The 25316-nt window shown below is 40.1% G+C and overlaps 1 protein-coding gene across 1 annotated transcript in view; it reads right to left on the reverse strand.

Moving 5' to 3' along the window:
• Window positions 1-25316, reverse strand: part of DNAJC6 (DnaJ heat shock protein family (Hsp40) member C6) — a 122321-nt gene that overhangs the window by 25568 nt on the left and 71437 nt on the right. The window contains exons 5-12 of the mRNA XM_074221247.1: window positions 19683-19805; window positions 14596-14729; window positions 12730-12924; window positions 11418-11535; window positions 9719-9798; window positions 7869-8062; window positions 7432-7515; window positions 4626-5069 (exon numbers count right to left, since the gene is read on the reverse strand). Coding sequence (XP_074077348.1) covers window positions 4626-5069; window positions 7432-7515; window positions 7869-8062; window positions 9719-9798; window positions 11418-11535; window positions 12730-12924; window positions 14596-14729; window positions 19683-19805 — 1372 coding nt within the window. The remainder of the gene's footprint in view (window positions 1-4625; window positions 5070-7431; window positions 7516-7868; window positions 8063-9718; window positions 9799-11417; window positions 11536-12729; window positions 12925-14595; window positions 14730-19682; window positions 19806-25316) is intronic.

Genomic DNA, 25316 nt, shown 5'->3' on the forward strand with positions numbered 1-25316 from the left:
AGCCACTTAACCCCATTGCCTTGCAAAATCTAAAAAAAAGACTTTCAATTCAGCTGGTGAGATCAGATTGGCTGCCATGAAACTAGTGTCCATTAATGACTGCTTCTGGGGAGGGAAGAGCAGGGTGGAACAAGTCCCATGACTCTGCTCTTGTGATCAAAGATTTTCAACTGCATAGAAAGTTGGAGATTATTGAGTCCAACTCATTGATTCATTTGTCATTGTATTTCTTTGTGTTTGGCTCCCTTCATAATCCCATGATTTTGTGTTATGCACTTAAAAAGCTGATTTTAAAAAAAGGGGGACCAAAGGTTTCTCTCCAGTGCTCAAGGAATCCAGGATCTACATGCACACAAATTTAAGACCTTCTGATCTTGTATGCCCTTTCATTTTGCAGATGAAGAAACTGAGGCTTTGAGAAGGACCATGACTTTCTCTAGGTCTAACAGCAATGGGGTAGCAGAAGCAAAAGAGGAATGTATCCTGGTTTATCAGACTCCAAGTTCAGGTCTCTCTCTCTCTAATATATTGAAATGTCTTTCTGTCCTGGAGAAGACCAGGAGGATTAGCTGTTTTTTAAGATCTCCAACTTCTCCTCTGTTCTTGTATAGAAAGAGGAGAGAGTTTATACAGGTGAAATACAACTCCTCTCAAAGGAGAACTTGATATGTCATAGCACGCATCCACATTCCTCTGAAAGACGCTATGAAATAGAGAACCCCAAGGTAAGGAAACCTTTCTAGGGTTTTCTTTTGTGCTTTTTCTTCTTGGGGTTAGTCTATTTCTAACTGATTCCATGGAGGGCCTTCTGGGTATGGAAATTCCCTTCACTGATGCAAATCGGACATTGTACTGCAACCTTACAGTCTTACACAGTAAGTTAGAACCCTGAAAGATTAAAAACTGGTCTTGCTAGCATGTTTCAGAGGAAGGAAACTACCCCTGGTCTTTCTGACTTCAAGGTGGGTCCTCTGTCTACCCACATTGTAACACCTCTTTCAATTCACAGGATTTAGAACTAGATCTTAGAGGCCATTTAGTGTAATTCCCTCCTTTTATAGATAACTAATCAATAACATTGATAAAATTCCTGACTCAGGGATGGCTAGGTGGCGCAGTGGGTAGAGCACCAGCCCTGGAGTCAGGAGGACCTGAGTTCAAATCTGGCCTCAGACACTTAATAATTACCTAGCTGTGTGGCCTTGGGCAAGTCACTTAACCCCATTGCCTAGCAAAAACCTAAAAAAAAATTCTGAGCTCAAATGTATAGGGTGCTTTAAGCTTGTTAGCATACCATACATATTCTGCATTATTTGACACTCCTAATTACCCTGTGACAGGTGGATGCTCTTATTATCCTCATTTTGCAGATGAGGAACTTGAGGGTGAGAGTGATTAAGATAATTGTCTGGGATCATCCAGCTAGGAAGTGACAGAGACCAGGCTGGAAGCCAAATTTGAACCCAGGACATAATCACTCACCCCACTACCTCATGCTGCTCCTCTAAAGGCAACATGATCCCAAAGAGCATAAGTCACTTGCCCCAAAATCCCATACATAGTAAATAGAAGTGTTGGGATTTGAACCCAGGCTTCCAACTGCAAATCCACCAGTCCATTCATCACACCGTTTTCCTTCCTCTATTTTCAAAGACAAAGAGACAAGGTTGAAGAAAGAAATTGAAAACAGGCAGTCACAACTATGTGATATGGTGAAAAAAAAAATACTAGCAGAACTGAAAGCCTGGGTTCTCTAATCCACAATTGGACTCAATTTACTAGTTGGATTGCCTTAAGTAAATACATTCACTGTTCACTTCCTCAGTTTCTTTATCAGTACAATAATGGAACTGAACTAGACCTCTGGAAAAGGCACTATCCTTGGAAGAGAAAGATGTTGGATTTGGAGACAGAAGACTTTGGTTCTAGTCTCAGATCACAATTAGTTTCTGACATTAAAATGTTGTCTAACTATGGGGGAGGGGGTCTCAGCTTCCATATAGAAAATAAGAGGAGTGAATTTGTAAGGAGCTGTCCAAAGTCACATCCAGTTGGGCACTTTGTGAGCCTAGAAATTCTTCCCTCTTCCTGGTGCATTCCCAACAAAAAATAGCTCAGATATCGACTCCTAAGCCAGCTCTTTCCTGATTCCCTGGAGTATTACCATTCTCTCCTTCTTTCAATTACTTTGTGGTCATTTATGTGTATACATATTGCATTCCCATTTAAGACTGTGAACACGCTAAGGACAATGTCCATTATATTTTTGTGTTTGCATATTCAGTAACTAGCACCGTGTTTTGTACATAGTAGGTGCTTAATGAGTATTTATTAAAGGGAACTGAATCCCTGCAGTGTTTTAGTTGTACACTGGCCTGAGGACTTTTCGGCTTCTCTTACTTTATCATTCATGCTGGAATGGATCAAGCATTGGAAGAGCATTTGTTCCAACTGAGTTATGACATTGCATTCAATTGAAATGCCCAAGGAGGACAAAGAATTCACATTCTGAGCTTAATTTATTTCCACATGGCATTGGATTACATGACCAACTCCCCTTTGTAAAGTCCTCTGATGGGTTAAAGTCATTTGGGATCAGGTGCCACCCTGAAACTAGAGCATGGAAACTTTACAGCAAAGAATTGGAATTGAGTCTAGTGAGTTGAAGTTGGACACTGAGGGAACGGGAGGCAGCCTGGTAGAGCATCAGATGCCTTGGAGTCGGAAGCCCTCGGTCTCCATCTCACTACCGGCTCTTCTTGCTACCTTTGCGACCTGAGGTACATTTGAACTCTATCACGACTAAGTGCTCTTCCATTTCTAAAAGCATAAACTTCTGTGCCTGAAACACATTTTGCACTCTGATTGCTATCAAAATTAGCTACTCTGGCCCAAGATCTAGCCCATCACAATGTATCAGCTATGCTATAAATCCTGGGGGGAAGAAGATGGCTTGGGTGATTAAACAGCTCATCTAACTCAAGTAGGAATTATGTCAGTGAAGCCATTCTGCTTACAAGGCCATTTTCAAGACCTGTAGGCCTTGCATTTGGCATTGATTTATTGAGAAAATCAATACAAGGCAAAACACGAAACTCTAGATCAAAACTACAGACATTTGAAGAGTAATTGCTGCTTGTGAGTATTACTGGAAACTTGAATGGAGAACAACAAGAGACATTGTGATGTCATGGAAGCAGCACAATAACCAAGAGACCTGACCCCGAGCCAAGCACTAACTAGCCACGTGACCTAAAGTGAATCCCTTCTCTCTCTCTCTCTCTCTCTCTCTCTCTCTCTCTCTCTCTCTCTCTCTCTCTCTCCCCCTCTCTCCAAGGCAATGGGGTTAAGTGCCTTGCCCAAGGCCATAGGTAATTATTAAGTGTCTGAGATCAGATTTGAACTCAGGTCCTCCTGACTCCAGGGCTGGTGCTCTATCCACTGTACTACCTAGCCACCCCCATTTTCTCTTACTTAAACCTTAAAGCAAAGGGGCTGGACCAAAGATCCTGGACTGGCTCAAACACTGCTTAATCTCCCCTACTTCCAGATCCTAGGTTGCACCTGTGTCTGTGGTATGCCCTTTTCCTATATATTTCTAATGGTGTGTTCTAGAATTTCCCCAGAAATCTAAGTCAAATTCCCTAGACAATAATTTATAGACAGTGCTGTTCTCTTCCCTTTTCTGAAAATTAGAGAAATGTTTCCCCCTCTCCAGACCTATTTTCCATGATCTTTCACAAATCTTTGAAAGATATTATGTTTGTAGTTCTTTCAATATTTGAGAATGGAGCTCATCCTTCCCTCCAATTTTAGAATCTATTTCTTCAAACCATCAATTAGAGGGAAAAAAAATAGAAAGTGTAAGAGCAGCAAGAATCTCCCAAATCCTAAATCACTGAATAATGTTTGACTTCCCATCTTCTTGGTATCACTTTTGCATTTCTCTATCTGTGGACATGCTCTCCTGCATTCCAACAGAAGGGAAGCTCTGTGAGAGCAAGAGGGCCTCTTCAAATTTTGTCTTTCTATTTCCAGCACCTGTCATAATTCCAGGCATACAATAGGTATCTAATAAACACTTGATGACTGAATTGTCTATACTTATGGATTGATTTGTCTATACCTATGGATGAAGTTGATTGGGAAGTAAAAAGACTATTGAATTCAGAATCATGAAACTTGGATTTAAGTCTGGGCTCTGACCCTTACTTTTGGATTGTGAGCCTGGGAAAATGATGTTATATTTCAGTCTTCCTTCCATCTAAAATGGAGATTACAGTAATTCACCACCTGTTGAAGAAGTTATTATAGGGAAAGTATTTTGAAAATAGGAACAGACTGTGATAATGTGTTATTATTATTGCTGTTGTTGTTGTAATTGTTGGCAGCAAGAGCTAAAGAAGTCAGGTTTTGACATTCTAGAAGGAAAAAGGTATATTGAATGGAACCATTCAGGTACCCTTTAATGTGCCTTGGAAACTGACCCACTTTCCAGTTGTCCTTTATAGGGTCTCTTGGAATATTGCCCTCAAAAGCATGAAAATACTAGCTCAGGAAAATGAATCCCCCCACCAGGATCAATAAATCTGCCTTAAACTGGATGATGCTCCATTCAGAGTTACCTTCTCCCACTCTCGCAGAAGGAGACGGAGAGCCAGAAGCTGCAGATCGTCGGGGAGTTGAGTGGGCCGATCCTGGGCCACTTGGATGGAAGACATCCTCCACCCCTGGAGGTCCAGCCTGAGCAGATGCTGTTGTGCCTCCACCCCCAAACAGGTCATTCAACAAGTCTGAGTTGGTGGGGGGAGCCACAGGCTGAGAAGAGAAAGTCTTATTGGGACTTCCCTCAAGCCCCAGAAGGTCCACATCTTCAGGTGGTGGAGGGGCAGGTGCCTCCTGCTGTTTTTTGTTATGTTTGGATGCTCCAGGGGGTTTGTCTGCACTGGCATTGCTGTGCTGACTTGAGAGAGACAGGAGTTCATCATCCGATTGTTCACTCTCCTCATGTACCAGGGCGGCTCGGTCTTCAGAGGTAGGGTGACTGCTGGCCTTGTCGGATTTCTGATCTGAGGAATTCCAAATAACTGGTTACTTTCTTGGCTGAAGACTGATTTCACACAATTTGAGTTAAAAGAGACCGCAATGGCCATCTAGTACAACCCACCCCTGGACCAGCAAGAAGCCCCTTTTGACCATTGCCGACAAGTGACCATTCAGTTTCTGTTTGACAATCTCTAGGGAGGAAGAAAAGGAATGAACTCATTTCCTGAAGCAACCCACTCCCCTCTTGGGTAGTTCCAGTTGATACAAAGCTTTTCCTGATATCTAGGCTGTTTGTCTTCCTGCAATTTCCCCCCTTTTGTTCCTGGTTCTATCTACTAAGGCCAAGAATCCCAAATCCAATCTCACTTCCAGGTGACAGCTTTAGGATATCTGAAGACAGCTATCAAGTTCTCTTTGAGTGTTCTTTTCTTTCTTTCTTTTTTTTTTTTGGTTTTTGAAAAGCAATGGGGTTAAGTGACTTGACCAAGGCCACACAGCCAGGTAATTAGTTAAGTGTATGAGGACAGATTTGAACTCCAGAGCCAGTGCTCTATCCACTGTACCACCTAATTTCCCCCTGAGTCTTCTCTTCCACAAGCAAATGATGCTCATATGGCATGAACTCCAAACTCTACATTTTCCTGGCTACTCTCCTTCAAAAACTCTTACTGAATTTTTAACCCTCTCTTAAGCAAAAATGATGCCAGGAGAGAAGAGAGATCCAAGTGCTGAGGGGATTGGTTTATGTAGAGCAATCTTAGTCATTGTTGACTTCCCTCACTTCCTCAGGGGAAGCCTTTGAAAATAAAACTCTAATTCATCTTCCCAGCTGAGAGAAAGGAGAAACCAGAAAACCTGAAAGATTTAAAGAATGGAGAACTAAGTGGAAGCTTTGGTTTTGTATTAGTCTGGAAGGGGACTGGGACTTTCTTTCACATAGAATGAGCAGATAAGACAAATCTGCCCCAAGTTGGCTAGCTCCGTCCTTTTGTTTGACATCAGATACATTCATAAGCCAATATCAGTAGAGAAAAAGGTCCCAAGGCTTAATGGCAGCTATTAATGCAATGACTCACAAGTCCCTCCTACATTAATGGGTAACTGTGGTTAGAACAGTCACTTTGAGGAAAGTCAGATGCAGGAAAGATTCCTACCTCAGAATGCTTCCTAACCTCTGCTAACTAATCTTGGAAGAACCTAATCTGAAAGCAAAATCAAAAACACTGTGATGGATACATATAGTTCAAAAATATTGTGAGACAAATATTAAAATTGGAATCTCTGATTTTGAATCTCAGTTCTGATATTTATCATCTATGAGACCTTGGATAAGTCACCTTTCTGGTCTCAGTTTCTTCATCTGTACAATGAAGGGGTTGGAATTAAATGGTCTCTCTTATCCCCTTCATCTTAAGACCCATAATCTTCTAATTAAGAACTATAACTCACTCCCCTTCGACGTGAGGCTTAGCCTAGTTCTGCAGCCACCCTCCAGTTGCTAGTGCCTTCTCCCCTCAAATGAATTTGAATTACTTTTCCATCTATTTCGAATGAACTTCTCTATGTATATCTTGTTTCACTTAATAGAGTGAATATAAGCTTGCTGTAGGCAGGTGCTGTACCAATTTGCATTTGGGGTATTATATCTCCAATGGCTCCTGCAGAAGGTGCTTAAGAGAAGCATTTTTGGATGAATGTGTGAAGGAAATTGTTTTTTAATAGGATGGGCTAGACAGAGAAAATAGATTCTTTTTTTTTTTGAATAGAAAAGTAGGGGATGTCAAATGTAACCTGTGTTTTCAAATGAGGTCACTGAATTAGTCATTCGACTCAAATTTTCACTGTTATAAAAGACCTTACAGAGTAGAAGTAATCTCTTAATATTGATTTAAAAAGTAATGAATATATGCAAAAAGTTGAATGGAGAAAATCCTGGCTGATCCCTAATTTAAGTGCCCAGCTCTCTACCAGAAGTCCTTTGTTGTCCCAGACTTTTCACTGACTCAACAGGTATGGACAGGCCAGGTGAGCCTGGGAGCAGCAACCTTTGCAAGGCGAGAAACGCCATTTTCCTCTAGTGTTTCAAGATCAAGTCCTTCTGGTGGTCATACCAAGTCACAGTCTGAAATTCTCTCTCTCCCCTCACTTCTTTGCAAAGACGAGGGACTAAGAATAGAGAATTTTTCATGTACTGTTAGTTTTTTGGGATTATATAGTTTAGTTTTGTTGAATTGCTGTCCCTCTCCCCACCCCCTTTCTTATAGAAAAAATAAGAAAGTGCTCAGGGATTGCTCTTGAAAGTGAGGATTCTATTAAGAAATGTAGGTCATATAAAAAAACCAATAATACATTAATTTTTAAAAAATATAATAAAAGTGAAAATACCTTGCCAGTTGAGAGATGAAAAGAAAGCCCCTTGACCAGCATGCCTTTGGTTGTCCTGAGGGAGATCTGCAGAGGCTCCTCTACCTGCAGCATAGAGGTTAAGAGACTTAGCCACGCCTGGAAGGCAAGGGCTTCCCTCCTCATCCAGGGGGCAGATGCTCTCTACCTTGCCTTCTACCTGAGGCTTTGCTCATTAATGCCCCCAGGTGGGAGAGTTCCCTGGCAAACATTTTGTGTATTTGCTCTCTATGGATTTGTTATTAACTTTTCTCTGTCTCCCTCCAATCAAATGGAAGCTCCTTGAGGGTAGGCATGGTTTTCTTTTTGTCCTGGTAATGCCAGTCCTAGTACAGTAGGGGTTTTATAAATTTAATTTTTATAAATTTATGAAGTTAATCAGGAAAGAACTCCCAGGAGAGTGAACTGGTGAATCTTACCTGCTGAGGCCAGAGTGTCTTGCTGCTCCTGGTGAGAGGAGAAGAGGATGCTGGGATTGATGTCTTTTGTGGAGAAATTTTCCCATGGAGGGGTTAAATCTGTCTGTCTGTCATTAGGTTCAATTTCTACTTCCAAAATCACATGGAACAGCTGGGGGTATTTTTCTGGTGAGTCACAGGCATCCAGTTCTGGCCTAAACAGAGTGGTTTGGAGGTTGGTTTTAAGATTTAGTGGAAAATGGAAAAGTCAATGAATGAAGCCAAATAATTATTTTACTTAGAGAAATCCTCAAAGGTACAGGCTGAGAATAGTTAAGGTTCTCTCCTACCCTAAGATTTTATTGTGCTGCATAAAAAAGGAACAATCTCTTCAAGGAAGCCATTTAAGATAGACTGTGAAATAAACATTAGCAGAAAAACGGAAAATAAAATGAAGTATTTAGAGAGCAGTCACAGGGAAAGGGATTCACCTCCTGCTGCTTGGCCTCAATGCAGAAGCTGCCATAGCAAATATGGGATGACAGGAAAACTTTTTTTCTGTTTTTGGTTTTTGTGAGACAATGGAGTTAAGTGACTTGCCCCAGGTCACCCAGCTAGGGGTCATATTTGAACTCAGGTCCTCCTGACTCCAGGGTGGGTGCTCTATCCATTGTCACCTAGCTGCCCCCAGAAAAACTTTCTAACTATTACAGCTCTGCCACATTGGCCTGGGCTACCTCTAGCAATGGGGAGGCTCTGTCATTTGAAGGGTTTTTTTTTTTTTTGCAAGGCAATGGGATTTAGTGATCATTTGAAATTTTTTTCTTTTTCTTTTTTCTTTAGTTTCAATGGGGTTAAGTGACTTGCCCAAAGCTACACAGCTAAGTAATTATTAAGTTTCTGAGGCCAGATTTGAACTCAGGTACTCCTGACTCCAGGGCCAGTGCTCTATCCCTGTACCACCTAGCTGCCCCAGATCATTTGAAGTTTTAAGACAATTTGAATGGCTGGACATCATCCAACAAGATACAGTGTGAAGAAAATTGGCTTTGGAGTCAGGGGGATGAGTTCAAAACCTGGCTCCCTCACTGGGGCAAGTGACTTAAATTCTCTTGGCCTCAGTTTCCTTATCTGTAAAAAAGAGAGGGTTGGACAAGATGACCTCTAAATCCCATTTAGCACTATGACCCTACACCACGTTTACTTATCTATTAAAAGAAAAGTATGGTAATGGATAGAACACTGGACTGGAGTCAGGAGGAGCCAAGTTCAGATCTTCCCAGTTCCTCAGACTCTTCCTAGCTGTGAGACTTGGCAAGTTACTTAGCTCTATTTGTCTCAGTTTCCTCACCTGTAAAATGAGCTGAAGAAGGAAATGACAATCCAATCCAGTATCTTTGCCAAGAAAATACCCAAATGGGGACCTCCCTCCCTTGCTTCTCCCTTCTCCTTCCCCAGATCCCCACTCTAACACATTCCATGAGCTTTTGCCTGAACCTCTGGAGAGGGCTCATTCTGCTTTTACTATAGAGATTTCCCATTAGAGAGTAGGTTTACTCTAGTGATTTCCTATAAAGTTCTTACTATCAAGTCTAAAGCTGCCTCTTTGCAACTTCAGCACTTGTTTGTAATTCTGCCTTCTAAAATCAATATAATCTCTCTTGCATGTGACAACCTTTTCAATATTTCAACACAGTTTATATCCTCCTTCGCCTCCCAGGCTGATTCCCAAGTCTTTCTCATATGCTATGGACTCCTAGGTTCAAGAGTGATGATGTATCACAGTTCTTAGCATCTTCGGTTGGCTTAGCTCTTAGCTAAAGAGAAGCCATCCCCCAAGAATGAACTCTCCAGGCCCAAGTCATACTTACTTAGAGAATTTCAACACTGTTGTGCCCAGAGGTACAAATCCCGTATGAAACTGAATCTGGAATATTTGTGTATTGGTCATCTAATGAGAAAAGAGAGAAAAATGTAATATGCCTTTGTCAAATATCGATCTATCGATCCATCTATCTATCGACCTGAAACAGACTCCAATATAGATATATAAAACTGACTTCATAAACTAGAGACAGATATTCTGCTTTCTTGGCTTTCTGTGATGGTGTCTACTACCCCAAGGTCTTCTCATCCCCTTACTTGCTTAGCCTTCCAGTCAAAGACTTGTTGGATCCTTATTCTGCTCCTGGCTAATGCTGTCATCTTGGCCAAGTCATTGACCTATTATGAGATTCAGACTCTTCATTCATAAAATGAATGTGATGACAAGTTTCTTCCCTATATTACAGGGGAATCAAACAAAGGAATGATGGAAATTCATTACTGATAGAAATCTCTATCCAGACTTTGGTCTATAGGGGGAGTTCCTTGTAAATTGAAGGAAAATTTTGGAGGGTTCCTTTGGTATTCTTTCTCATTCTATATTTTACCAAGGAACATAACAGCAGTAGAGGCAAAGGAGAGAAGTGCTCCTCCTGAGACATCAAATCAAGAACCAGGGACACAAGAGGAGAGGCAGGAGCATAATAGACAGATGGATGAGCTTGAGGTTGGGAAAAACTGGGTCAAACGGTCACCTCTGATACTGACTGAGTGACTGAAGGTTAAGTCTCTGACCCTCACTTTCCTCATCTTTAAAATGGATGTAGTAACATCTGCAGCACCAGCCTCTCAGGGTTGTGGTGAGGAGCAACTGAGATGATGGAAAAGAACTTCGTTAATCTGCAATGTTATGTTGCTGCCGATAATTATCATGTTATTCTAACAAAATCATTTAGAAAAAAGTCATAAGGAAAGCTTTGTGCACATGCCAACTAAAGAATAGCTTCAGATCCATCCAATGTCCATTAAATGAATCTCCCTGATGCTCCTGGATCACCCTGAACCATCCTTCTACACTCAGCTAACCTCACTTTCTATACTTGGGAAAAAAACCCAGATCCAATGACAGATGACTTACTGTCAACCTTGACCAGGTAAACTAAACTGTCTCAGTCTCAGTTTCCTCATTTGTAAAATGAGAGAGCAGATTAGATGATCTCTAAGGTCTCTCTAGTTCTAAATCCATGACTCTTTTACCTGTCACTTATATTTCTAGAATGGAGAGTGTTGGGAAATAGTCTCTAATGGACCTTTGCAGACCATTTATGAAATGGGGATTTCTATCTTGCAGGTCTGTTATAAGAAGCAAATGAGATAATGTCTGTAAGTTTGCAAATTATAAAGTTTACACATTCAATACAGACCAACTATGATTTTTACAAGTATGATTATCCTAGGGTTGTTGTTTGGGTTGCACTGGCCTGTGTTCAACCTAGAGTGAAGAAAAATCTGAATCCTGGTTATGGCATTTCCTAACTGTAGGACTCTGGGTAAATCACTTAAGTTCTTGTGGACTCAGTTTTCCTCCCCAGATTGTTGTAAGGATCAGTGGCCATTATTGTTAGAATTAGCCTAACTGTAAAGAGTTATGGAAACAACTGCTCTCTGTCTCCATTAGGAGCCTGAAGAGGTTCAGAAATGCAAAATCAGAGCCACCCCTTCCCTTCCTTCTGCCCAAGCTCATACTTTAGCCTGCAACCGTCCCCCGATGGTTGATCTCATATGATAAACCGACACTACCACGTCGCCGTGAGCTGTAACACCCAATGGGATGACAACCTTGCCTTCCTGAACCCGGAATTCTCTTTAAAGAAAACAGAGAGAGAGAGAGAAAGAGAGAGAGAGAGAGAGAGAGAGAGAGAGAGAGAGAGAGAGAGAGAGAGAGAAGAGATATGTTAATGGATAAAATACCAACTGCTACACTATTTTAACCTTCACAGGGATAATGAGAGTGGAACAGGCCAGGAGAATATGGCAGTCCTCACCCAGGGAGGGCTTTGTCCAACTTTGGCACAAATCATATGCCTATTCTTCTGCCCTCCCTGCACCAGAACCATGTTTGGCCTTCAGCCAGCACTGGCAAGGCACAAGCTGGTGCCACAAGACAAAGACATGGTCACAGACATGAGGATGCTGTTTAACTGCCAGCTCTCCTCTCCATCCATCTGGCTCACCAGATGATAAACAGTTCATCTCTGCTCTACAGGACTATTCATTTTCTCAGATGTGTATCGACAACCTCAATAATCATTTTGTCTATTGTTCCACCTTAAGATGATAGGGTTTTTTTAAAAAAAAACAAAGCAAAGAAATCATATTTTACCCCCCCCCCTTTTATAAACTTCAACAGCATCGTTTATTTTAGTTAGCACTAGGCTTAAAACAAGAAGCACTGCCTCTGAGGCACCACGAGGTGGCGCCAGAGTGCAGAGAGCTCAGCTTGGCGTCAGGACTGGTCTCAGAGTTGCTGAGAGAATCCCTGGACCCTGTGGCCTCAGTGTCCTCGTCTGTATAATGAGATGGAGAATGAAATAGCAAAACACAGAAGTATCTTCATCAAGAAAACCCTAGATGGGGTCAAGAGGACCCAGACACAACTGAAAAACACACCGAACCGCAACAACAACACTATCCTCTGCCAACTGTGTAGTCTTGGGCAGTTATGGTGAAGTGGGGAAAGGGTTTAGAGTACATAACAAATTAATTTGAAAAAAAGGTCATTTAGATTGGCTATATAGGGGACAGAGCGCCGCCCTTGGAGTTAGGAAGACCTGGGCTTCTAGTATAATTTCACCTTTCATGGAAACTCTCTAAGACCCCAAGTCAAAAAACAGGTCATGATCTACAACCAAATGGATTGGAACCAATACAGTTCCCACACGCTCTGAGCCTACAATTTAGTAATAGTTTAGAAGACCATAGTGCATCTTCTCCATGGAAATTCTGACTCAACTGGGAGAAGAACCAAACAAAACAGGAAAAGACAGCAAAAACTCACTTCATTCTTTCATAATCCAAGGATGTTGTAAATATTTTGGTTTCTCCAATGAGTACATCACAAAATGGACGGCATCCATTCCTCTGCTTGTTGAAACAAGGGACAGGGCTGAGAGTGACTGATTTAACTGTAAGAGGTTTGCAGTGGGGGATGACAGGCTTGTCAGCTATGAGGTCACAAATATAGCCTATGTATCTGAAACAGAAGAAAAGTTACTCTGTAGGCTTTCATCACATCACAGAAAGACAATCATTTATTCTTGGTGGTAACCCTAGACTTATAAGGCAGCATGCTGTACGATAAAACCTAGCTCCTTCATCTTCCCTAATTTAGTTTCATTATCCTTCAAAGATATGAGATTAGATCTCTATGGATATTTTCTCCACCAATGCAAAAGACATGTTCTCCAAGTCTTTGAAAATTACTATGGCTAAAAGATTTATTATCTTGTGATCAATCTGATTTAGAGTCTTTCCAAATTCAGTTAAGCCAGGTCTTAGGTCAGAGACCTACAATCTTATCAGTGGGCCTTTACTCAAACCTTTTTAATCTGGTAAATTTTTGCTCCACTGGTCTAACCAAGGTCATTTCTATATCAAAATGGTGCACTGGAGGAAGAAATACCAATGAAGCTAAAGCAATAAACACGCCAAACTACTTAACTGCTATTTTTACCAAAAACTCCTTGCTGATATGATATACTCTCCAAGCAATAAATGTAATTATTCAATAAATGTTTATTAAATGCTTACTGTGGGACAGTGACTGGACAAAGCAGTAAGAATACAAAAAAAAAATCCCTGCTTTCAAAAGACATATTCTAAAGAGGAAGGAAGATCATAATAAGTCAGAATATACATATTAAATATAGAATAATTGGAGACACTAAGCATCCAGACTTCCACATCTTTCTGTGCCCTACCATAAATTTCACTAAATATGCTAGAACCATTTACAGGCCAATGAGTGAAGACTTTTGTGAGAGTTCTGCATTGAACCAAGGAACAGTGTTCAGTGGAGAGAGAATTAGCCTGAGGAGCTGTAAGTCCCAGCTCTGGCCACTTGTTAACTACCATTTGTTAAGTATTATCGCTGTGCTGATCACTATGCTAAGCTGCCACTTTTTAGTTGTTTGATCTGACATAAATTTTCACTTCTTTAAACCTCAATTTTATCAGTTCTAACTAGGGTGGTGGTACTCCCATTACATATTTCAGAGTTATCTCATATGAAATAATGGAGTTAGAGTGCTCTATAATTTAAAAAGTACAGGCAGATCTGGATTAGCATGAATCGTGAATGGTGATCATGTGTATTTGGATTCACACAATCTGAAGTTAAAATTATGTAAAATGTGCTCATTGGTTCCAGTCCAGTGGAACTACCATTTCAGAGGATTCACTGATCATAATAATTGGGGCCTCACTGCATTAGCTGCCTTTGTATTCATGTGCTTATAGCCTATTATCTATATTACTAAAAGCAAATTTACATATTTTCTTTTAAGATGTCTTTCTGCATCCCCATATTGGTGTGATAAGAAGTTTATTAAAGATTTTATTATCCTACATGTAACCAGACATTTTATTCCAATGATACTGAAAGTCGATTGTCTCAAGTCTAAGTATGACCAATACCAAGCATCATGTTCCACAACACATATTTCACTTCAAACTCATTGTCCAGTGTGGATATTGTGAAACCTCCCCCAATTCCCCCAGGCCCAACATTTAATTATGTCTCCCAAATCCAAGATAGCTCTTTGTTACTGATTCAAACAAGGCAAGACATGAGAGCTGAAGGGTTTCAAACAAAGAGCAAGACAAGTTATCGAATTCTATCCAACCTTGTGATGGCATACTCTACCTCCTATGGGATGGCCAAAGTCCGATTCCAGGTCGCTTTGCATTTAACAACTGAATAGCAGGGGCTGGATTAGAGAAGAGGTGACAGAAACAAAACATTGCACTAACCAGAACTGCCGATGCAGCACGGCCATCCTGCCAAACAAAAGGCAAAAACAGATTGTGAGGGAATAGGCTACGGCAGCTGGACCAAATTCCTATCTCAGTGAGCTCCTTGTCTGGGATTTTGTTACTGAGAAACTGAGATTGTGACACTTGGATCCTGGAAGACAAATCCCCAATGACAGTGTTGCCCAGTGGGTAGAGGAATGGTCTTGGAGTCTTAAAGGCTGGGATTCAAAACCTTCTTCTGTGAGATTATGGACAACTCATTTAATTTCTCTAAGTCTTCTCAACTTAAAATGGAATAATAAAAATGGATGTCAAGATCTTTGAAAATTTTCATGTAAATGCCATCACCATCAGGATTAATGTTATCGTTATATCATGCCTAAAAGGTGGTCAACCAACTGATGCTTGGATACTTCAGAATGAAAGGGAGCTCACTCTCTACAAGACCAGGTCATTTTTAGACAGCTCAGATGATGAGTTCTTTCTCTCATATGTAACTTAAATGCATTGGTTTTTGCTCTGGTCTCTGGAGCATCACACAGTAACCTTGGATTTGTATGGAGAATTTATTGCCCTTCATTCTGGACAATATTCATAGAGACTAAGCAGAAGTTGTCATTTTTGGTATTCTCAGATTTTAATCCACTAAAAAAGAATCTTAATGTTTATTAAGCATCTACTATGATCAGGTTAAGTTCTGGAGGTAAAAGATGTCGATAGGTCCTAACCTCAAGGAGCTCCTAATCTAATGAATTGTAAATTAAATTAATGGATTGTAAATTAAGTTCCTAAGATTGTTTCCTTCTCCTATATAAATTAGTATCCAGAATGTTGTCCGTCCTTACTTTTGCAGCTGGTTTATTGGGATCTAGAGAGATATTTCTACTAAGTTTGATATGTTAGAGACCCCTAGGGGGTGCCATAGTGCATGGAGTGCTGACCCTGAGTCAGAAAACCTGAATCAAATTTGAATTAATGGAATCTTGATCCATGAAGCAAAGAATTTAGGTAGAGTGGCCCCAACTATTATGAGTTCAGATAGCTGTATTACCATCACAGCCCAGATTTCTTCATGTTCTCCACCAGGATGGGATGAGAGCATCTGTCAGCTTGCTTCTCTTGGTCAATTGATCCTCTTAGAAGTTAATATCTCAACATTCTTAAGCATCTCTCTCTCAGACTTATAAGTGGTAGAAATGATCCCAACCTGTACTGGGTGAGAGAGTTTCCTTACCTGGGTATTTCCCATATTTAGGAATCTATCAACCAGGAGAGGAACACCTTCACCAATGGATTTAAGGTTAGTTTTGTGTGGATCTTGGTAAATCCCTAATGGTCCCTTGTGCCTTTGCTACGTTATTCTAATTGATCTACTTCTAAATCTGTCCTGAAGTCTTGTTGGGGATCCACAGCCAATTCACTGCTGTGTAAACATCTAGGAAAAAAGATTTGGGAAGAGAGGAACATCAGAGAGCACCAACATAATGTCATTTCTTTTGTGGCTGCCATGGAGAGAAAGATGGGAAAGAGAGTAAAATGGAGAAGGAACTCACTCCAGTCACTGAAGGATTGCAAAAGTCATCAACCCCTAAATTTAGCACCCCATCTCTCTATGTTAGGTACAGCTGTCTTTTCCCTAAAGTCTCATTCTCCTCTGGGATTGATGATCATTTCATAATTACATTTGCCAGTTCTTTCAGGATCATGGGATATGTTATCTGGGTTATCTGAGCAGGGAATGGGGAACCTTTGACCCTCAAACTGTATTGTTGTAGTATGTTACTAAGGCAACTGCAGACAGGATTTGAAATTCAATAAATCAAGGTACTTTTAGGGGGTGAATTAATTAAATGTTGGACCAAATATAGCCCACAAATGATGCTAAAAATAGCCAAATGATCCTTGGCAGAAAAAGTTTCCCCTCCCCTGGCCTACTTAACCTCATTTAAAGGGACTAAGTTCTCTCTTACCAATATCAGCTTTGGTTCTCTCTCTTTCTTAAAAATTTTATTTATTTAAGGCAATGGGATTAAGTGACTTGCTCAAGGCAATTATTAAGTGGCTGAGGCCGGATTTGAACTCAGGTCCTCCTGACTCTAGGGCTAGTGCTCTATCCACTGTGCCACCTAGTGGCCCCCCTTGATTCTCTCTTAATGCTATTCTAATCTGACTCAGCTGAAAATCATATTTGGGAGACAGGATGGCAGTGATGGCAGTCTCCTTCTATTTGAAGCAAGAATGTTTGGCATTCATTAAGGGCTCCAGGGTCAAAGTCAAAATCCATGTGGGTGGATTCAGATTCAGAAGAACTGGGTTCAAATGCCACTTAGTACGGTGTGACTGTGAGCAGGCTTCCTACCAGTGACAACCTCCCCCAGGACTTCTCAAGCCACTTTGTTTTACAACTGTCTAATGCCTTTAAAATGTCATATTGTGTCATTTAACTATCATTGAACAAAGCTCTGTTTCTATCTGAATGACGTACTGGGATACAGTGCTGGACCTGAGTTTAAATCCGGTCTCAGGCATTTATTATCTGTGTAATCCTGGGTAAGTCACTTCATTGTTTTCTCCCTAAGTTTCATCAGAAAATAATAGCACCCACCTCACATGGCTGATATGTGAGGGTCAAGTGCTCTGATTGATGCAAGCACTTTGCAAACCTTAAGACACTCTACATTATTTCTTATTATTTGTATTATTCCCCTGCTAGTCTGTAATCTCTATTAAGAAAAGAAACATGTTTTGCCTAATAATTTATATAATTCTTCCAGCTTTGATATTATCTCATTTTGTATTCCAGAAAACCTAGGAGGAAAATGCTGAAATTATCCCCATTTTACAGATGAGAAAATTGAAGCAAAAGGAGATTAGTGAATTGACCAAGGACACACAGCAAATAAGTAGCTGAGGCAGAATTTGAACTCCAGTCTTCTGACTCCAAGCACAACACTCAACCTTTACCCCACCTGATTGTTCCAATGATAGTGGAAGGTTTAGGAGTAGAGTCATGGATTTGCTCCAAGCTGACAAACCTGGGTGAGCAGAAGTATGATAATATCCCTTTAAAGAAAAAAGCAATTTTGGGGGGGAATATAATAGATATTTGTTACGGTCAGGCAAAAACTATCAAGCCAGCAGTTGACAAATGGTGATGGGCATTCAGGAAAGGGACTAGGGGGATGGATCCACAGATCTGGAAGCAATAGGCAAGCAGATGATAATTAATTCAGGGCCTAGTCACTCTTATGGATTTGCCTTTGGCTAAGCATTTCTTCTTTGTTCTTGTGGACTTGCTCTTTATAAATTCATGCTTGTCAAAGAGTACCCCAAGCCCAAACTCATTTTATTGTATAATTCCCTTTTATTTCCTCATTAGCTTCACTAGACTTTCTAAAATGGAAAATGGCTCTAGAGAGGTGAAATACTTTCAAATATGAAAGTCAGTCACAGGCTCTCATCCTATTTCTTTGAAATTTTGAAGTCTAATGCATTGAGAAATAACCATTTCAGAGCCTATGAATTTTTCCACTTTTCCCCTAAAGAATATCTCTTAGATATACAAACTAGTGTATCTAAGGAAGCAAACCCCTTTGGATTTTACCAATGAGCCCCTAATGAAATGCCAAATATTCTTGCTTTAATCATGGGAATTTTGAAAAGTGAGAGAGGAGGCAAAAGGAAATATTCCTCAAGTTTCTCTCCCATTCCAGGTTCCAAAACCTGTATTTCATCTCTTAAATATTGAGTAAAATAACAATGAATTTACTTCAAAAGAATAATAGCTGATATGTCTATAACACTTGACGTTTTACAAAATATTTGATTTACAAAGCTTATTTAAGCCTCAAATTATCATTGTTTTCCAGATGAGGAAATTTTCTCTACCATCAGGAGTTGCCTTAAACAATGAAATCATAAATCTGTTAAAAATTAATTTCTTCTTTGATATGAGTAAATTGAGGTTTGGACCAAGACCCAATCAATACTCCAGGCTAGAGTCCAATGGGACCAAGCCTTGGAATGGATTCTTCTCTCACTATAGCCCAAACCTGAATTCTCATTTTTCAGCTTCCAGGATTTTTCAGTATTGAATTCAAGACTTGAACCCAAGGTTCAATAATGACCTTTCCTCACAGACCTGGTCATGCACTTTGATTTACAACTCACTAATGTCTATGTTGGCAGGTAGAAGGAAAAGGTAGATAGATTACTGGGTATTATATTCAAGTTGTCTGCACCCTCATTCTACAGATAAAGAGACGAAAGATTGGAGAGATTTAGGGTACATTCAGGATACTCAGGTTGTAAGTGACAAAGCCAAGCTTGGAGTCTAAGGTTCTGGATTCAAATCACACTTCTGCAATTTACATCCTATGTAACCTTCCACAAGACAATTGACTTTCCTGGGCCAGAGTTTCCTGATCTATAAATATCAATGGATGGAATAAGTTGAACTTCAAAGAGGTTTTTTTCCTCCCCAGTCTAAAATCTATTATGCTACCTCTACTTTGAATTCTTTTGATATCAATAAAGCTCAAAAATAGCATCCTCAACTTAGACTGTAATTTAGCATCAATTGAAGAGTTTTGTCAATTGGTTCCATTGCTTAATATGACCTGGGAGAGAATGATGGAGATGAAGGGAAAGTTCATGAACCCCCTCCCTCCCAACGCTTGAGCATCTGTTGACACAGATCTCTTACTGGTTAGGTAGTTGTCACTTTGGAGATCTCAAAGGAAGGGAACATGGACCAGCTGGAAGAGACACTAACCATCAAGAAACATGGATGAATTTCTTACTCTGCATCCTTCTAAGCAGCGCAGTCACAAAATGAGAACAAAGTACATTCTGGGTTCCTGGAGAGATTTTGAGGGTGTCCAGATTAAAAAAGTAATGAGGTCCTAAGAGTGATGACACCAGTTGAGTTTCTCCCCAAAGTCCCTAGAGAAGCAGGTTGCGCCAGGGCTGACTTACCATGCAGTGAATGACACAGACATTCTTGGGGTTCTGTTGAAGCCAATTGTGCATGTTCTTACACACTGCATAGAGATTGTGTAGACTCGGTGCTTGTCGCATCGGCCAGCTGCATTCTGAGACCTGGGGACCAAGACAAAGATATGAGTCCTGGAGAGCTGACCTATGGGGGGCACCAGGTGGGTGGTATCTCTATCACACACAAATTCTTTTTTTAATGTTTAGGGTCAAGGGAAGGGAATCAGAGGCATTAAAATAAAATGAAAAGAGAATACAAGATTGAGTGAGAGGAAAGGGGTCATGAAAAGATAGGGAGAAGAGAGAGGGAAGAGGGTAAGTTGGGGGATCATTGTCTTCCTTGGTAATTACAGGCAGCTAGCTAGCATAATCCATAGCCCTGGAAAGGAAGAAAACATATATTTAATGTCTACTAGGACACTCTACCAATAAAAGGGTAAAATCATGGGGTCAAGGTCTTGTTTTGAACTCAGATCTTTGCTCTAAACTCACGGCTTACACCATTAATGCTATTCTACCTTGCCTTAAGAATATCTTAACAAATCAAATACAGACCTCCAAATAGTCAGGATACTCTTATAGATAAAACTGTCATCAATAAAATATGTGGACCTTGCAAGGACCCACAGAAATTCAACATTTTTCATAACAGTCTTCATACTGAATATTTATAATATTCAAAGTACATGAAATGAATCTCAAAATATAGAATCTGAATAGGTGAGCTGGCACCGTCTGGGAGTAGGATTCAGGATATCTCATGTCCATCCTCCTGCTGGTTGCTGGACCTGATCTTAAGGGGCCTCCAGTGAGTCTAGAAAAGAGGAGCCTGAACCCCAATATTTTGATTCTATAAGAAAAAACAATCATTTTGTCCCCAGGCTTCATTCTTCCCTGATAATTAAACACAAGAAGATGGCAGTAGGATCACCACTTGGCTCAGGACTATCTCTATAAGAAAAATGATGAGAAGGAAATAATAATGGATAGTTAAAGGCCCTTCCAAGTTTACACCCAGTCCTCAAGGTGGAAAGAGACACACACCTGCAAGGGTGGAAAAACAAGGAGTGCTGATGAGATTTCAAGTATGCTCAGAGCAAATTGTTCCACTCCAACTTTGAGCTTACATAAGGGAGTTAGGGATGCTGGTGGTGGTGGAGGGTCAAAATGACCTCAAGGATTTGGGGAGAGAGGATCTGTGGGCCAGTCTCAGTTCTGCTACTGACTAGCACAGCAAGTCCTTTCATTTCTAAAATGGGACTGATAATAACCTTAAGTTCCCACCGCACAGGGATTGATAGGGACACCTAGAAGTCAATTGGTATGCACAAGGCAAAAGACTATTGCAAAATCAACTCCTAGAATAACAATGGCAATGATGACAACGATGAGGATGAGGATGATAACTAACAATGATGTAGCACATGAAAAGTCTCATCTGACCCAAGGTCCTCTGACTCTCCGCTGCTGAGAACAGTTCTAGCTGATTCTATTCAGAATCCTTTCTTCCGCAGCCCTCCCTCTATAACTGCAAGTCAGAAGTGGCATCTCATAGGATGTCAACTCAAAGTATTAACCAGGTAAAGTACAATTAAAGAAGGTAAGTTTGCCATCAAAAATAACCAGCATATTTCAGCTGAGAGCTCATTGATGGAGACGTTTGCTCGAACTATCCATGCCTGCCAAGCTAATATGGTTCATCAGCTTTCCCCCTAAACCCACTATGGAGGAGTCATAGCCAACATGCTGGGAGCCTGAGTTCTCTTGGTATTTGGAGGCTGCTAAAGCACAATGTGGATAATTCACTAATTGTTCCTTGCTCTTACAATTTTCTAGGAAAGAAATGTTACTCAGGTCCTTCATTGTGTGTGTTTAATTTAGAAGTTTGAAGGAGGTGGGGGGTATATCGAACTATAAACATTTTGCGGTTGGAAAAGACCTTTTTTAGTCATATTGACTCTTTCTAAAAATGAAATATTTAAATCTGGAAAGAAAATATGAAGGGATTAAAAATCAGAAAGCTCTGTAAAGATTTTTTATTAGATTTTTTTTTCATTATAAAGGCGGTAGAATTACCCATTCCATTGTAGTACTCAGTACTGTGGGAACTACCCAGAGGCAGTAACTAAGTGGCAGAGTAGATAGAACACTTGGCCTGGAGTCAGGAATACCTAAGTCCAAATGTAGCCTCAGACCCTTACTAAGAGTATCCACCCTGGGAAAGTTGCTAAACTTTTGTCTACCTTAGTTTCTTCAACTGTAAAATGGAAATCATAACAATGCCCACCTCCCAGGGTTGTGAAGATCAAATGAGAACATGTTTGTAAAACTCTTATCAAATGCCTTAGTGGGCACCTAAGAAATGCAGATTTCCTCCCTATCTCCCCCTCCAGTTTGAACTCTAACATCAAGCACCAGATACTCTTCTTCATGTAGCAAAGAATATAAATATGGGAAACATAGATCAAGTAGAAATAGAGAAAAATCTTGACTCTTGCAATCACCTTTCCCGAAAAGGACCACAAGAATATCAAACACATCCCCCTCCATGTAAAATACAAAAGACTTGGGATTATCCAGTTTTGAGTTATCTGATGGGTAGGTGAGAGGGAATGGAAGTTTGACAGACAGAGAAACACTGTGAAAGTCACTAAAATTTATTTTCCTCGATCATTTTTTTATGAAAATATCCATGATGTAGCAGAAAAAAGCATTCCACTGAGAAGTGAGGGAATTGGGTCTCTCATTAATGGTCTGATGATTTCCCCCATCTGAGACTCAGTTTCCTCAACTATGAAAAGTAAGATTTGCCCTCGGTAATCACTAAGCTTCCTTCCAGATCTAATGTCTATGATACCCCACCAAAAACTAATTTGCTTTGAGGGCATTCACCTGTATTGCCCATCTGAGAAGGTACTTGGGAGCCAAAAATTTGGTAGGCTATGCTTGGTGAAATATACTAATAGCTCCCAAGTCATTAATTTAATCAAGTAAACAATATGCACACTTAAAAGCATCTCTAATTATATATTTACTTGACATATAATTGCATACCATTAAACAAACATGTAATTAGGAATTTTTAAGCATGAATATTATGATCTAAGGAAAAAATACCATAAAGGCATTTTTAAAAGGAAAAAATTCAATCGGAGCAAGCTATTTTTGTTCTCTGTGTGGGTTTTCAAACCTACACAATAAATAGAATCCTTAAGCCTAAGACTTCCAGTGCCTTCTCCAAGGTCCTTACCAGATCTGATAAGGATATGATGAATATTATTTAAAGGAAACTATCCTAAATATAGAAAATTAGAAAGGTCTTTTCCAACCGCAAAATGTTTATAGTTCGATATACCCCCCCACCTCCTTCAAACTTCTAAATTAAACACACACAATGAAGGACCTGAGTAACATTGCTTTCCTAGAAAATTGTAAGAGCAAGGAACAATTAGTGAATTATCCACATTGTGCTTTAGCAGCCTCCAAATACCAAGTAGCCACTGGATACAAACAGTTCCGAAGGATTACAAACTATTAACATTCAAATGAACGAATGATCCACATCACTAGTAAAAAGAGAAACACATTTTTAAATGGCCTCTGTGGTCCAGCAAATTGCCAAAATTTTGCTTAAAAAAGGGAAGAATGATTGATGTTTAAAGGGCAGTGTAGGAAAAATAAAAGCATACTAATGCATTGTTGGTAGATCTGCATATTAGTCCAAGTATATTGGAAAGCAATTTGAAATTAAGTTAAGAAAATGACAAATATTGCTGGAAAGAATAACAAAATTGAAAACAGTCGGATTATATTCACCCAAGCCCAGGTCTAAGGATGAAATGAGAAAACATATCTGCTTCTTTCTTTTGCTTGAAGTGGGGAAACTACAGATGTGGGAAATTCCATAAGCCATCATACTCATTTGATATTTTAATTATTTTTGCTCAAATGCTCAATCCCCTCCATAACTTTTTTTATTCTGAGTTATAAGGGATGGCTGCTTAGATTGGGGAGAGAAAAGAATACATTTGGAAATAATGATAACATAAAAACCAAAAAAAATCAGTAAAAATGAAAATCAAAGAAAAAAATCAATCAAAAAAGTCATTTCTGTAACCCTTTGGAGATCTCAGTTCCACTAAATAAACAGAATCATTAAGTCTAAGATTGTTCAATGTCATCCCCAAACCCTACCATTCCAGGTCATAAAACATGGTGCTGATAGAATCAGGTTCATACTGTCATACCAGAGCAAGGGGACAGAAAGTTAGCTGGGCTGGTTCCAATTCCATCCTCACCTCTCTTTTTTCCCCCAAGATCAAGGTGTCCTAGATGGGTTGCAGAATTCCATTTTCTGAGGACAGTAGCAAAAGCTGCTGTGGTCAGAACAAAACTGAGGTGTTCTTTCCTAATTTCTTAAAGTTCTCAAAGTGCCTAGTGGCAAAGTATTTAACTGTGGGTTGTTGCTTTTATTCAGTCATTTCGGCTGTGTCCAACGCTTCATGACCCTTTTTGGGGTTTTCTTGATAAAGTTACTAGAGTAGTTTGCCGTTTCTTTCTACAGTTTATTTTACAGATGAGGAAACTAAAGTAAACAGAGTTAAATGACTTACCCAGGGTTACACAGCTGGGAAGTGTCTGAGGCTAGATTTGAACTCAGGAAGATGACTATTCCTCACTCCAGACTTGGTACTCATTGCCCCATGGCTCCATGGCACCATCTATCTGTCTAATTTACCAGCTAAATCAGTGTATCTTTTCTGCCACTACAATGTACTTGAGTCAATTAAACTAACAACAAAATAATTATAATCACAAAACAATCTCATTAATATAAAGAGAAAGTGTATGCTATAGTGGACAGAAGGCCAGTTTTGATGTTAGAACGATCTGAGTTCAAGTCTTCACCCCTGACAGATGTGCGACCTTGGGCAAGTCACCTAACTTCTCAGTGGCCTAGGTAGCCATCTAAGACTGAAGAGTTCCCTAGGCCAAATGAAATCAGAGGTCTGAAATCATACTGCTAACAACCAATGATTTTAATAGGAAGATCGAAAGATTTCAAAGCCCCTTATAGACATTCCCTGATTTCATCTTCATAAAAAAGGAAGCTAGTCCTCCAGAGAGGAGGTTAATCCAGGTGTTATTATTAAATGAGGAAGCTGAGGCTCAGAGAAGCCCAGGTCTGAGGCATCTCCATTATGCAAAGTACTAGGGTCTCAGGGGATAGAGATCCCCCCAACCTGGCTGGAAAGAAGGAAATACATTCTGACTGGCATTTCACCAATCTGAGGAACTCTGAAGAGATCATAATCTGCTTTGCTCCCTTAGACGCTGAGGTTGGTGAGGGCAGGGACTGTCTTTTGCCTTTTTTTGTATTCTCTAGCTCTTAGCAAAATGGCTGGTTCACAGTAGGCACTTGAATAAATAGTGGGTTTTCTTCTGATTGATTCATTGTCTTTGTCTTAGGGGAGCTGCCCTAAGAAGACCCCCAGAGTTCTTAGGTCACACAGCATCATACACGGGCTGTAAACCTAGGTTTTCCTGTTTTTAGGACACTATATATCCACGATGGCTCATTGATTAAAATATAGAAAATAAAAAGCAAAAAGTAAA

Source organism: Macrotis lagotis, chromosome 2 (assembly GCF_037893015.1).
Source record: "Macrotis lagotis isolate mMagLag1 chromosome 2, bilby.v1.9.chrom.fasta, whole genome shotgun sequence".
Classification (NCBI taxonomy): domain Eukaryota; kingdom Metazoa; phylum Chordata; class Mammalia; order Peramelemorphia; family Peramelidae; genus Macrotis; species Macrotis lagotis.